Genomic DNA, 14,390 nt, shown 5'->3' on the forward strand with positions numbered 1-14,390 from the left:
CACACCACAGGACCGTCCGCGTGTGCGGGTTTACTGGACCCGTCTACAGGCCTGGCGGCATAAGGCGAGCCAGGAGCCGGGCGGGAAACTGCAGGCGAGGCGGGCAGGGCCAGGGCGCCCAGGCACCCGCTGGGCCCGGCCCAACTCTGTCCAGAGGTCAGCGCTCCCGGCGACGCCCGCGAGGGGGCAGCCGGCCGGTCGCACGCCGCGCCTGCGCAGCACAGCGCCTACGCCGGCGGCCCCGGGCGCTGCCCCCGGAACTGCGCCGGCGCGTTGCGCCCGGCGCTAAGGGGCGGGGTTTCGTTGCGCCGCGCGCAAGACTGGGGCAAAACCCGGGCCGGGATAGGGCGTGGGGCAGCGCGTCGGGACGTCCCTCGCGTCGGGCCCGACGGCGCGTGCGCGCTGCGCGGCCGGCGGGGAGGCCTGGGGGGCGGGGCGGGGGCAAGTGTGGCTTTTTTGCCTCATTGTCCCCTAGCGCCGCCCGGACATCGCGCAGGCTGCCGGCACCATGAAGATCTGGACTTCAGAGCACGTCTTTGAGTAAGTTTGAGTAAACTGGGCGGGTCGGCGGGGCGCACGGGGCAACTGCAGGGTGGGAGGGCAGGTTGGGCCGGGAGTGGTGGCGAGGCCGGGGCTCCCCTCAGGAAGCTTCCAGGCGTCGGGCCTAGTTGGGGGAGCTGGGCCCGAGCCCCGAGGGGCCCCGGGGGCGGGGACTCTCGGTCTGCCGTCCCGGAGCGGGTCCCCCGAGGAGGGAGCCCTCGGACGTCCGGTCCCAGCGGCCGCCCGGGCTGTGGGGGAGGCCCGGGACCGGCACTAGCGGCCCGCCCCCCAGGGAGGCCCCCTCCCCCCCAGGCTGGTGGGGGCGTCGCCCGGCACGAAGTCGTCGACCGCACTCGGGTGGCAGAGGGCCCTGCTTGTCACATCGGCCTTGCCAGACCCGGTGGGACGGGTCCCCCCACCCCGGCGGAACCCAGCGGGAAGGCGTGGGCGAGTCTCCTCGCCGGGCCACCTCGCCCGGCCACCTTTCGGGAGGAGGATGGTACCGGGTGAGGTCGGACGACCAGGAGGCGAAACTTTTCCGGCAGCTCGAGACCTGAGGAACAGAGCCTGAAAATTGGAGTCCAAGGTCCAGCTCTGGTTCCCGCAAACTGCGTGACCTTGGGTTCCCGTTTGCACCGGAGACACGGAAGACGACGGTGCCGTCAGGGCCTGCCCAAGAGATGTCTTTGAGGCCACGCTCAGGGACATCTCTCGGTTGGAAAAAGTTCTTAGTAACAAAATAGGCCTTGACCCCACGCGGATGCCGGGAATGAAATTCCCTTTGGGTCCCGCGATTCCATATACAAACGAAGCAGGCGTTTAAGCAGCTATTACCATTTTTCGGGAAAAGAAACAATCCTAATAGTTAATCCAGGGAAGCACTCCTCAGTGGGCTAATGCGTCTTCTTGTCACTCTTCTGAAATGCCACCGTTGTCCCGCACACTGTTGTGATTTTACATTTGAATCCACTGCTGAGCTCTCTGCTCTCTGTTCCTCTGATCTTGTTATTGCCGCCACACTGTTTTAATTTTTATGGCTTCGAAGTATGTTTTAGTGCAGCCATTTGATTGTTTAAACCATGGTTCCGAGGGCAGTTTTAAAAGAAGTTGTAAACTTTTTGCGTCCTCGGTGACCCACACCCATCCAAGAGTCCACTGGGTCCTGGAATGGATAGGATGTTAGAATCAGAGGGAAGATTTCCTCTTTCCCCAGTGCTGGCTCTCCTTCTGGGTAAAAAAGACCCTAGATTTGTGGTCTTTCTGCTGCTCCCTACCTGGTCACAGCCTGTACTCTGTCTCAGCCCTTGGGATCACGGGTGGTGATCGTTTGACGGTCTGCTTCTGGATGTCAGTGCTTCAGAAGTTCTTTGAAATTTGGAGGCACTGCGTCTCCTTAGAGCTTTCTCTTCTCTGTCTTCCCTAACACTCCTCTCTGCTACCCTGTCTCTACTCTTTCTGCTCTTCTCGTCAGTGTTTCCCCCTCGTCCCCTAAATGTTCAAGGAGATTCTGTTACTGGCCTTCTCGTCTCGCCATTTCAGTGATTCTAATCTTTGTGCCACAGACCTCTCTGAGATTTGATGAGAGTGCTGGGGCTCTCCTCCCAGAAGATAGACGTGTGCAAATAAAGGCTGTACGTGTCCTGGGAGCAGCAGCCCTGTCCCTGATTCTCCCCAAATAATCCGGGCTTTTCAAAAGGTCAGGGTCCCAGCCGATACCTCCATACTTGGGACGCCCAGATCTGTACCTTGGGCTCCAGCCTCTCTTAAACCTCAAATCCTCATTTTCAGGTCTTCACCAGGCATCTCTGCTCACACGTCCTGTGGGCTCGCCAAACTCTGCCCTGAAATGGAAGTTACCATCTTCCCGCCCAGATCTTACGTTGCCGCGTTTCCCACCTTAAGGGCTCTACTGTCTACAGTGTCGAAAGTCATCATGCCATGACTTGCCCATGTTTGTCCAGCACTTCCTTCTGACACTTCACCTATAGTTGGCATCCAGGTGAAGCCATCCACTGACTCCTTCAACAGATAGGAATGTCTGCTATGTGCCTGGGCTGTTCTTAGGTTACATTTTGGTAGATGAATCAAGACATCGTTGCTGCCTGGCTGGAGTTTTGTGTGTCCTTAAGTGTCTGCCCACCTCATTTTATAGGTGAAGGACCTGGGCAGGTGGGTAAGCTTCTTCCTGCCCTCTGGTGCCATTCTGAGTGTCTTTTCACATAATTACATTGGTAGGGTTCAGATTAGTTGCTGGAAGACTGCTAACATGCATCCTTTGTAATGTTTGAGCTGATTATGTTCCATAAAGCAGTCTCAGTTCAAGTTAAGTCAACACCGATGTTTCCAGGTTGGCTCACGGAAGAGAAGGACTATATTACAAATAATATGTAACCACCCTGAAGCCATGCAATTATTAATTTTTTGGAGGGAATCAGGGGGGAAGAGATAAGTGCAAGGAAGCCAGCTAACCGTGGTATATGACTAGATGGAGACAGGGACAGGGTTCATCTGATTTTCATTTTAGATAGTTGCCTTGGTAACCATCTGAGTGCTCGGCCTGTATCACTTCTATGTGTGCGGACCGTTGAGATTTATGAAGTAGCTCCCCTTATATACCTGCACTGTTTGCCAAATACAGCTTGAGGTTAAAAACAGAGTGGGGTTCGTTTATACAATGGCAAAGATGAAAACATTAGAAGTAATGTCACCGGTTGTCCAGGGTTCTGGGAAATGCATGGTATTGACATTTCCCTTCTGTTGGCAAGGAGGCGGCATCAGGCTTAGTTCTCTGAAAAGCTGAACCAGATTAATGGCCTCCCTCCCTCTTCTGCTTTTAGAAAGAGAAAAAGTAATGCCGTGTGGTTTATGGGTAAATGTGGCGAGACATCATCTCCAGACCTCTTTTTCCTTTCAGCGAAGACAAGCGCACAGATAGGGTAGCATCAGACTGCCGGTGGGCCCGGTCACCTCTCACCCCCCCCCCCCTTGTCCTTAATAAGGGGCTCCTTGGAGGAGGATGGCTCCTGTAGCAGCATCGCCTTCGTACAGGTTGTGAAGCGAACACGTGTACATCACGTTTTGAATCATCCAAGCACGTGTGCTTTTTCAAGAAGACAATAACTGAGAGAATATTAGAAGAGAGTGTGTTAGTACCTTAAAAACACTTTGTGGTATTGTGTGACCTTTTCAAAACAAATCAGAATCACTCCTTTGAGGAAGGCAATAAAGAAAGATTGACTGGAGGGGCCACTATTTTTTATTACCTTAATCTAGAGAAGAATACGTTTTTTTAATATTACGGTATTCAAATCCATAAAGCTCTGGATCTTCTTGTAATCCCTAAAAGAATTTATGGCGTCTATAAGTTCGTTAACTTTTGTTAACTTCTTTATAACTTTAGGGACTTGGGACCAGGCAAAAGAATAAATGGTATGATAACAATTTTTGCTGCTTGTTTTCATAGAACACATTTTGTAAATACATTGTTATGAATCGATGGTTCTTAGCAACGAGATTCGCATGTGAAAGTGAACATGGGTAAATAGGAAAGATGGTGTGCGAAACTGTACTGTAATGCATCATCGGCTCTGTTTATCTTTATGGACATCACTTGTACCATGTAGCAGCCCGTGTGCTCAAAAAATACTGATTTCCGTACACGTTTAAAATGTAGATTGAGCTCCCCAAATCATCTTTCGCTCAGTGTTTCAGAAAATAATTTTCCCTAGTTAAATTAATTAAACTTCAACTGTAAAGAATGATTTGCTGGGTTATGAAAATGGTTTAGCTTATATGCATATGTTTTCAAGCATTTGTTTTTCTTGGTTCCTGTCCACAGCCACCCTTGGGAAACCGTTACAACAGCTGCAATGCAGAAATACCCAAACCCTATGAACCCGAGTGTGGTTGGGGTGGACGTACTGGACAGACATATAGATCCCTCTGGAAAGTTGCACAGCCATAGACTTCTCAGCACAGAGTGGGGACTGCCTTCCATTGTGAAATCTGTAAGTGCGTCTTTATTCCTGTGGAAATGTGACTGCTGTAGAGAAGTTTTCTAAACCACATTATAATTTCAAATAGGTTGTGGGAGCCGATTCTGAGTGTCATTTTCGCATCAGTTCAAATTGTATTATAATAAACTTGAGTTATGAGTGTATAATGAATTGGAAATATTATTACAGTCTTCATGAAGGCACCCGATAAAACCTTCTGAAGGAAGCCGGCTAATGCTCTGTAATCTAAAAGGAGTTCTGCTCTGCTCCTCCTGCATTGGCCGGCAGCTCCAGACCCGTAGTAAGGTCTGGAAGCAGTGGGCTGGTGGTGGTGGTGAGCTGTGGTCGCCGTGGTCAGTGGTGGCTCGTGCACGTTGAGCGAAGAGCCTATCCTCAGACTTTGCTCTCGCCACCTTTCTTCCAAGGTCTGACACTCCTCCCCGTATGTTTAAAAACAGAATTCTATTCCTTTACATGTGAGCAGGCTTTCAGTGAGAAACCGGAATGCCAGATCATTACAGTGTGAAAGAGTTCTGGCATAATAAATGGACTCTGTGTCCTTTAGAGTTTCTCCTTATGGAAGATAGATCCACTCAGAAAACCGAAGGACACATTTTTCAACAGGAATGTACTGATGGCTTCCTTGGTACGAACCACCGTGTTCGGTAGTGAGGACACAGAAATGAGCAAGGTCGGGGGGTGGTCTGGGGTCTCAGCCCAGCGGGTGATGTCTGATGTGATGCATTATCCTCCGTCACGAAATGGCCATTTTTCTCCCTGGAGAACCAAGCCACGGCACCGTCTCCCTCAGACTGCTCTAGCAAAGCCTCGACAGAGACTCTTGAGCTCTCGTGTCTCTAGACGCCGTGTTTACCCAGATATTCTGATTTCCATGTTTCGGGCTCAGTGCTCCGTTGTCACACCTTGGTGGTTTCAGGGTCTGCTTTATACTGCGTGCCTCCTCCCTGGGCTGGTCGCTAATTGCCTCTGGGAACGGTTTTGTGTGTCTGTTCGTCCCCTCTCATTCATGGCGCATGAACTCTCGTGACCCTCAAACGGGCCTCCTTTCTGACCTTTGTCTGATTCCTCCTGTTGTTTAGGAAGCAGATTTTTCAGTTCAAGATGTTAACAGGTCTCTGCCTTGAAATAAAACATCGGTTTACTTGTTAAGAAACCCTTCCTCCTCTGATTACTAATTGTGAATGTTCTTTTTAGCTTATTGGTGCAGCAAGAACAAAAACGTACGTGCAAGAACATTCTGTAGTTGATCCCGTAGACAGAACGATGGAACTTAAATCTACTAATGTAAGTTTGAGCTCCCTTTTAATTTAAAACTATTCGGCTTAATGTGGGGGTGGGGGGTGGTCTCTGTCATAGTTGATACACAGGCGCACGTATACTCTTCAACAGGAAGTCCGTGCTCATGTGCTGCATTGTCTTTCCTGTTTGCAGCCTCGAGCTTTCCTGCTCCCGTGAGCCCACTGATTATTTCTAGGGGTCAGCACTCAATAAATTGAATTCGGGATCATGTGCATATTGTGACGATAATACTTTTGTTATATTATTTTTTTAATAAAAAGAAAGCAGTGAATGGTGAAATTTAAGTTCCGGATTTGCAGTATATCAAAGTGGTTTATTTGGGTATTTACCTAGCAAGATTTGGACTTGTGAGTTAATTTGGGGAATGTTTTTAATCTTGGTTTCCAAAATGGTTTGATTTTTTTTCTTTTTCATTCTGTAGATTTCATTTACAAATATGGTTTCAGTAGATGAGAGACTTATATACAAACCACATCCTCAGGACCCAGGAAAGTGAGTAAAAAAATGTTTTGACAAACTTATTTTACAGGGTGTTTGAATTTTTTATTCAAGTCATATATTTCTTTGAAAAATGCAAGGTCATTCTGAAGCTGTGTGGATGTGTTTTGTTCCAGAACTGTTCTGACTCAAGAAGCCATAATCACCGTGAAAGGAGTCAGTCTCAGCAGTTACCTTGAAGGACTAATGGCGAGTACGATATCTTCAAATGCTAATAAAGTAAGTCAGGCTCCTCCCTAGTTGCTGTTACTCCTGGGTTTGGGTTTCCTTTCTTGGAAGAGCTTGGTACCGAACGTGTGTCTGTCCTGGAAAACGGATTCTGAACCATGATGCGGTGAGAATCCGTAAAGGCCGTTTTTTGCGCAGTAGGGTCTAGCCCCACTGGGTTTACGTGCAGGCTGTAACTCTTACCAGCCTTTCAACCTTGGACAGTTAGGTTAACCTTCCCGTGCCTCAGTTTCCCATCTGTGAAGTGGAGGTCAGTTAGCCATCTTCACCGGGTTGGGCATGAAGAGTAAATGAGATGAGACAACGTATGGAAAGCGCGTGTGGCCCAGGGCCCAGCGTGTGGGAAGTGCTTGATGATGTGTCACTGTGTGCCATTGTTTATAACACCCAGTTCTCAACCCTTTTCGTTATTGTCTCCGCCCAACAACCCCCAGGTCCGTCGCAGACCTTTTTTTCTCTAACAGCCACCAGCTCATGAAAGTATGTAACACTCAACACCATGGATAGATGGATATGCTTTGTACCTAAAAAGAGTGAGATTTTTCCACCTCCCCCAACCCCCAACTGATTTTTGCCCCTCGGAGAATGCATGATTTAAAACAAAATAAGTTTAGAGAAAGAGGTACATAATGCACTCTTCTATAACACATGTTTACTAGACTTATTTGGCAGTCAAAAGATATTTCTAGCTGCATTCTCCGTGCCAGGCAGAGGGCTAGGCTAGACTAGGGATACAGCAGGGGACAAAACAAGTATGGTCCCTGCCCTCACGGAACTAAGAAGAAGTCAACATTAATCACACGTCATTAGGAAAGGAAAGGTACAAAAAGACATGAGTATTTAATGAGTGTTGTGTTGAGTGCTGAAGGAGGGGCATGTTGGTTGTGAGGGGGATGCTAGGAAGCATTTCCAGCAGAAGAACTGCATGTGCAAAGGGCCTGAGACAGAGGAAGCATGAAGTGCCCCCTCTTTTTCTCAAGGAACTGCATCAAGCACCGGGAGAGAATGGTTGAAGAAAAAGTCAGGGACCAGCTCTTTCAGGGCCTCTTGCAGGATTTTGGTTTAAAATAATGGACATAAAAAGAAAAACCGAGTTTGACCTTTTGGCCCCCAAGAAAGGGACCGCTCTAATCAGAAATAAGTAAATCATCACTATCATTTAATTGTAGATTCTTTTGGGAACATCTTTTGCATGCAAAAGAAAAAGCAGTTTATAGATCAATCTAGTTGCCCAAAGCATTCAATAATTTGGTAAATAATATTAAAGAACAAAAAGTAAGGACAGGGGCGCCTGAGTGGCTCAGTCGCTTAAGCCTCCGGCTTCCGCTCAGGTCACGATCTCATGGTTCATGAGTTCGAGCTCCGCGTCAGGCTCTGCTGACAGCTCAAAGCCTGGAGCCTGCTTCGGATTCTGTGTCTCCCTCTCTCTCTGCCCCTCCCCTGCTCATGCTCTGTCTCTCTCTCTCTCCAGAATAAATAAACATTAAAAAAAAAAAAAAAAAGCAAGGACAAAAACGGTCCATCCCGGTGAGGTTTAGCTACATTTGTAATGCTCCTTGTCACTTCCTGATGTGCCATTTATGTGATACGTGCCTTCGCTCTCACTTGGTGAGAACAGATGTATTGAATTTTTTTTTAAGGGCCGAGAAGCGATGGAATGGGTGATACATAAGTTAAATGCCGAGATCGAAGAATTGGCGGCTTCGGCGAGAGGGAGCATAAGGACACCGATGGCAGCGGCGGCATTTGTAGAGAAGTGAGGATCGAAGCCCCCACGCCCCCCCCAGGTGTCTGCCAGCCGGCAGTGTATTTATTTGTTATTTAAAAAAATAAAACTATATTTTAGGTAGGATTTTTTTTTTTTTATTAAGGTGAAGGAAAGCTATGTGACTTTGGATCAAAACAAAGAGGTGCGGGGTTTCTAAATACAAGGGATCATCCAGAAGTGGTACGGTTTGAAGCGACCATCTAATTGTGAGGATTCTAGTATTTGTGTGAAAATTTCACAATTTTTGAAAAGTACTTGGAAAATCTCATGGGCGCGTTAAATCTCCCTTAAGGTAGTATTTTAAAGCTTTTCGTGCGTTGGAACTCTACCTAGCTTTGGACCAACCCCAGAACAAACGGAGCCGTCTAAGTTCACGCGGTTACCCCGCTGCGGTAAACTTCGCGAGCTGGCGCGAGGGGGTGCTCTTTAAAAGGAGAAATTACATAGTTTTAAAAGGACATGCTAATTTGTGTAAAATAACTTGCTCTGCTATAGACCACCATTAAAAAAATCACAGTGTTTGGTTTTGGTACTTAAATGACATTTTCGGAGTGAAAATTATCACTAAAAGAATACATGACTCCCAACAGCAACAGAAAGGATTTCATTGTATTAAAGAGTACTGTGTTAATTTGCCAAAGTTTTGTAACTTAGGGAAAGGTGTTACCTCCCTTGGATTTGTACTTTATGACTTAGCGTGCTATCCCGTGGGCTGGTGATGTTCACTGAAAAAAGAAAGTCACTGCCGAAATCCTGCAGCACTCCAAACTGACACACAACAGCTGTACGCATCTGCTAGCATTTCACATTTGCCTGACTTACAAATTGCCGTGTGTCAGAATCCTGGCTCCGTAATTGCTAAAGCATGATATGTCAGGTTATTTGAATATAATTACTTTTTGAAGTACTTGTGACCACAAGACGTCTTTTTTACACGAAGAGCTGTACGTCATTTGAAATTACTCAAACCGATGTCTTCCTGAAGCATAAATCCCGGGTACTCAGTGTTTTTAGTAATATGGTGGGGGCGGAGGGGAAGAAAAAAAGAATAATAATGAGAAAAGAAGCACTGACCTAAACCAACCACTATGTGAATTGCTTTGCAGCTTTTATCGATGGGAAATCCTTACTTTGGATACCACGGGGCAGCTGCAGTCTGAAAATGTATCTCCCATTTTGTAGGCGGGCAGTTACCAGCCAGTAAATAGTATCTTCGATACTTGCAGTTGTTGCATAGAGGATTTTTCTTGGAAGGTGATCAGCTCTTGTCTTTATTTTCAATGCTTAATGTAATAAACTCCTCAGGTTTCCTGGAAAAGAAACCAGTTAATATATGTACATAAACCACAGAAATACTATAGCAAATTATTTAAAAATTAGAGTTTTTCTACTTAAAGTATTGTTTAGCTTGAGACTTCTTAGGACTTTTGTAAAAGCAACTGAAATCCAATAAGGTTTTTGATTATTTTTTGTAACCGGAGATGATTTTTACAATTGAGATAACATTTCAGTTAAACAAAACATTGGAAAATATTGATATTTGATTTAAAAGTTGCCTTGTATAATTTCTGTAAATTATACTTGTAAAAAAGGTGTAATGCCCTAATGATAAAACGATTTCTGAACAAAATTTTTTCCTGTTTGCTTTTTTTTGTAACTCTGACCTAATGACAAAATTCTAGAAATTTTCATTTTCCAGTGTAGTTACTTTCAGTGAAATAGCTGGTAGTTTGTGGCTTTTACCTTTTAAAATACAAATATACAGCAAGTAGATGTGTTTGAGAGACTAAACTGGACGGTGTTCACAGATTAGACTCGGGGACCATGGAGCATCTTATCCTATTTAATATTAAAAATGGAAGTTATATTAAGAAAAACCTTTCTTCCTGAAAACTTTTAACCATGATGTGCTTCCTGATGATAATTTCTTTTTAATCACTGTGAAGCACAAGAGAGATTTTGTTCCTCCTGCGAATGCACTGGGTCACCTGCCCCCCCCCGCCCCCCCCCCCCCACCTCCGTCCCCGCGCGCCGCCAGCAAGGCCCTGGCCCATCCTGTCCTGTCGCACGTCGGGGGACCACCCCCGAAAGCCAAGGTTGTGTCTGGGCCGAGGTTCGCTTTTGATCCCTGCCTCTCGGGGGTGGGGGCTTAAGGGTTCCGTGCCGACGTCCGGGCGGGGCCGTGACCCCGGCGGGGAGGAGGGGGGGTGTTGAGGTGGGGGCCGTGTCCCGCGCTGACCCCAGCTGCCCTCTTCACCCGGCCGACGCGGCCGGGGCACTACGGAAGCCCGCGGGGAACACGCTCGGGACTCCCGCGGAGCCAATCGGGGGGCGCTGCCGGCCGTCCCGCCCGGGGATTGGCACGCGAGGCCCCGGCCGCGCGTCCCCATTGGCTCCCGGCGTCGGGGGGATTCCGCGGCGGGGCAGCAGGGGCTGCTCGGGCCGGCGGGCGGGGCAAGAGGAGGCGGGATTGGCAGGTCCGGAGTCCCGCCTCTTCCGGTTCACAGGCTTGACCTTCCTGCAGCTGGGCCGCGCACCGGGCCGACATTGAGGCGTCCTCGCGATTTGGCCCGACTCGCCCACTCTCGCGACATCATGGTGGCGTACTGGCGACAGGCCGGACTCAGGTAGGCCCGCGCCTGGGGGGCGGGGGCCGGCGGCGCGGCCGGGGGTCGGAGGTCGCGCCAGCGCGGCGGGGGTCGCGGCCGGGGGGAGCGCGGCTCCAAGATGGCGGCCGGGGCGGCCTCGAGCGTGCGGGGCGCGTGGCCTGTGCCGCGGGCCGAGCACCTACGCTCGTCCCCTTGGGGGTGCGGCCGCGCCCCCACGAGCGCCCCGGGTGAACGCGAGGCGCGCCGACGCCGGGACCCGCGTGCAGGGTCCTCGTGCCCCTCCCCGGCGCTGCCAGCGCCCCGGCCCTCTGCCCAGCACGCACATGCCTGTGCTTCCTGCCCGGTGCAAAGGGGGAAGGCCCCTGTACACCGGAGAGCGCTGCACGCAGGGGGGCGGTGCTCCTGCGAGGCTCACGTACTGACGCGACTGAAGACACGACCTCTAGTGATATGGGGGCACCAGCGGTGCGGCCTTCGCACCTGAGCTCTTTGTGCCCTCGATGGACCTAGCGCTTGTGACTTGCCCAGAGGGACACCTTCTAGTGGGCCCATGACTGGGACAGCTGAGCAGCCCAGCAGGTGCCTGACCTGGGCGGGGGGGGGGGGGGTTGAGCACGGATCCGTGGCCTTGGAAGGATGATAGTCCCAGTAACGGGTGCCATTGAATCAAGCACCTACTCTGTGACAGGTGTGCTGGGCCCTGCCCTTCACACTTGTGTCTCCTCCCATCCACCAGTGGGGCCAGTAATATTAGTCTTCTATTTTATTCTCGTTTCTACAGGTGGATAAAGTAGCCGGAAAGATTAAGCAGCCTGAAGGTCAACCCAGTTAGTCACATTGCAGACAGGCGTTGGAACGCCTGCTTCTGGCCCAGAAAACAAATCTGAAACATGAGAAAATAGACAGCAGCACCCCCCCCCTCCCGCCGCCTTCCTGTTTTCAAAAAGTATAAAGACTGAACTGACATCTTTTGGAAAATAAGATGTTGATGGGAGTCCATCTACCAAACAGGAAGCAGGCTGTTAGATCTTTTGTTAGAATTGATGATGTTCTCAAAGAGCTTTTAGGTTTAATTTAGAAACCTTGATTGGGAAGTGTCTTCAATGGCAGACTTATGAAACAAAATCCAGTATTCTCCAGAAAACCTTTAAATAATTACTCCGAGGAAGAACTGTTGAATTCAAAATAGTTTTTCTCCTTTAATTTTATGTATTTTACCTTGTAAGAATAACATGCATAAAGAAAAAATCTCAAGTAGAGACATGGGGGGAAATGCCCCTTCTATCAGAGCCTCTCATAACATTTTAGTCTGTTTCCTCTGCTATAGGATTTTTTTAAATGCCTGTGAGTCTTTTATTTTAAATGAACAGGTATTAAATTGGTACAAAGAAGAGAAACCAAGATTACCCATCCTAACACCAAGATTAAGACTTTAGTACATTTCTTTCTAGTCTTTTACTCTGTATAGATTCCTTCTGGCACTAGTGAATTTTAAATCCAGTTCCACTATACCGTACAGCCAAACCAAAAGTTAACGTACGGGAAGAAAAAAATCACAGTAACACAACCAGTCCGGCTGGATCATTGGTAATTAATTGTATGTTGTCTCTGATTTCCTCCCAGCTACATCCGATACTCGCAGATTTGTGCAAAAGCAGTGAGAGATGCGCTGAAGACAGAATTCAAAGCAAATGCCGAAAAGACTTCTGGCAGCACCGTAAAAATTGTGAAAGTGAAGAAGGAGTAATCTGTAAGTTACTGACTCATTAGAAGACCTGCACCTTAAGTTCTTAGAGCACTTGAAACACAAAGTAATTTTAGTTTTTCAGTTCTGCCCATTTTTTGTTCAGCCGGTACATTTAGGTGTTAGTTCGGGGGGTAGTAATTTAAAGCACAGAGTGATACGAGTGCCGCGGCATCATGAAAGATTCTCGTTTCAGGCCCTGACAAGCAGAAGTAATTGGCACATTGATTTTCAGCTCATTTAGCAATGCTTAGGTAGAGAGCCATCTTATTTTAATTAAACCTGTTTCATTTGTCTGCACAACATCAAATAATTCGGAGGATAAACTCCCCACTTTTGTAATTGCCGTCAGAGTTATGTAACAGTTCAGGGGCATGACAAATTACAGTGCTCTGCGTCTTTATTTCCCTCACGTCTGCCAGTGTTCTCACAAAGGACTGCTTCCTGAACATCAGGGCTGCAAGTACAGGCCAGGGTCCTGCTAAGCTATCGAGCAGCAGAATCCAAGACCCTGCAGTGAAAACTGCTTTTGCTAAATGTATTATTCTTTCTGAGTGCTTGGTTCGTTTTACTTTTCCAGAGATGTCGGTCACGTAGAGTTACATCCTGTGCAGTAAAAGACAGTTTCGTACACTTGATAAGTTCTGACTCTTCGCTCCAAACTGCTAAAGCGACGTGATCTCTCAACCTTTTTCTTGACGTTATTTCAAAGATAAACAAGGCAAATAACCGGAGAGCTGTTTTTCAGACTTAATTTTCTTGTTTTGCTTTAAAAAAGGCTTCAGACCTGCAGTAGAAGAGAAATGTGATAAATATTCATCTTTTGGCAGCTTGTGGTTATGAGCAATTTCACTTATTGGAACTGTCTCCCCTAAGCACTTTTCATTTTCATTTTGAATTAGTAAATATTTTATCATGAGTCTGGAGATGCGGTGTTTTAGCCCTTCTTCTAAGCCCTTCTTCTAGGGGCTCTCTGTCTCCCCTCATAATTCTAAGTAATGAGACCTAGTCTTACGTTGGGTTGTTTTGTCTTAAAAGTGACCTGGCTGCCAAAGGCACTGAGCCTCTGCAGCATGGCCAAGCCACGCTGCGCATCGCACTCCCTTGACCTTGCGGTGTCCTTGGGGTCAGAAAGTAGTGTCCAGATCCAGTAGAAGAAAACAGCTCTCCCAAGGTCCAGCAGGGGATGACCCCAGCCCATCAGCACAGGGGGCTTTTAGTGTCTTTTGAAAGGCCGAGTAGTTTCTTTATTGCCAGGAGAGAACTTGGTTCTACTTAGAAGGGAAGTTCCTGTGCAGCTGAGGCAGTGCACGTGAACCAGCACTTTCTACAGCCAAGAGCCAAGGGTCAGCATTAGCCACGTGAAGTGACGCCAGAGTTATCTTAGCTCATGACAAGGAAGTCACTGCCACGGTCGCGCCGGACAGTTAAAACACAAAGAACTCGCAACTGTTGCATTTTCTTTTTTCCTCCCAGACCCGCCCAGAGCTTGAAATGCTGCGTTTTCAAGGTGAAGATGTGTGGGTATATGCTATGGCCGACTGGAAACCACCTCCCTTCGTCAAAAAACAAAACAAAAAAACCCCTGTCTTGTTCTAGATGGACGATGCCAATAAATTGAAGTATGGTCCACTCCTGCTGTTGGTGTTTGTTTTCCTTCAGGCTTTTTCTTCAGAGGAACTCTGCGT

General features: G+C 48.1%; 2 protein-coding genes across 5 annotated transcripts; both read left to right on the forward strand.

The window, feature by feature from the left end:
- The first annotated feature begins 411 nt into the window (after nucleotides 1-411).
- Nucleotides 412-9,986, forward strand: PRELID3B (PRELI domain containing 3B). Of its 4 annotated transcripts, none has more exons than XM_042980033.1 (7): nucleotides 412-540; nucleotides 4,379-4,547; nucleotides 5,751-5,840; nucleotides 6,277-6,347; nucleotides 6,470-6,572; nucleotides 8,222-8,337; nucleotides 8,453-9,986. In XM_042980033.1, exons 1-7 carry the CDS (start codon nucleotides 509-511, stop codon nucleotides 8,454-8,456), a joined length of 585 nt encoding a protein of 194 aa, XP_042835967.1. In that variant the 5' UTR covers nucleotides 412-508; the 3' UTR covers nucleotides 8,457-9,986. The 4 variants fall into 4 exon arrangements, with proteins under 4 accessions (XP_042835967.1, XP_042835966.1, XP_042835968.1 ...); XM_042980032.1 differs by having other exon boundaries at nucleotides 9,456-9,981; XM_042980034.1 differs by having other exon boundaries at nucleotides 8,222-8,368; nucleotides 9,456-9,474.
- An 850-nt stretch (nucleotides 9,987-10,836) lies between these two features.
- ATP5F1E (ATP synthase F1 subunit epsilon) lies at nucleotides 10,837-14,334 on the forward strand. Its single transcript, XM_042980037.1, has 3 exons — nucleotides 10,837-10,976; nucleotides 12,582-12,708; nucleotides 14,179-14,334. The coding sequence occupies exons 1-2, from the start codon at nucleotides 10,945-10,947 to the stop codon at nucleotides 12,703-12,705; spliced, it is 156 nt and encodes a 51-aa protein (XP_042835971.1). The 5' UTR covers nucleotides 10,837-10,944; the 3' UTR covers nucleotides 12,706-12,708; nucleotides 14,179-14,334.
- Nucleotides 14,335-14,390: the final 56 nt, after the last annotated feature.

This window comes from Panthera tigris, chromosome A3, assembly GCF_018350195.1.
Source record: "Panthera tigris isolate Pti1 chromosome A3, P.tigris_Pti1_mat1.1, whole genome shotgun sequence".
In the NCBI taxonomy this organism is placed as follows: domain Eukaryota; kingdom Metazoa; phylum Chordata; class Mammalia; order Carnivora; family Felidae; genus Panthera; species Panthera tigris.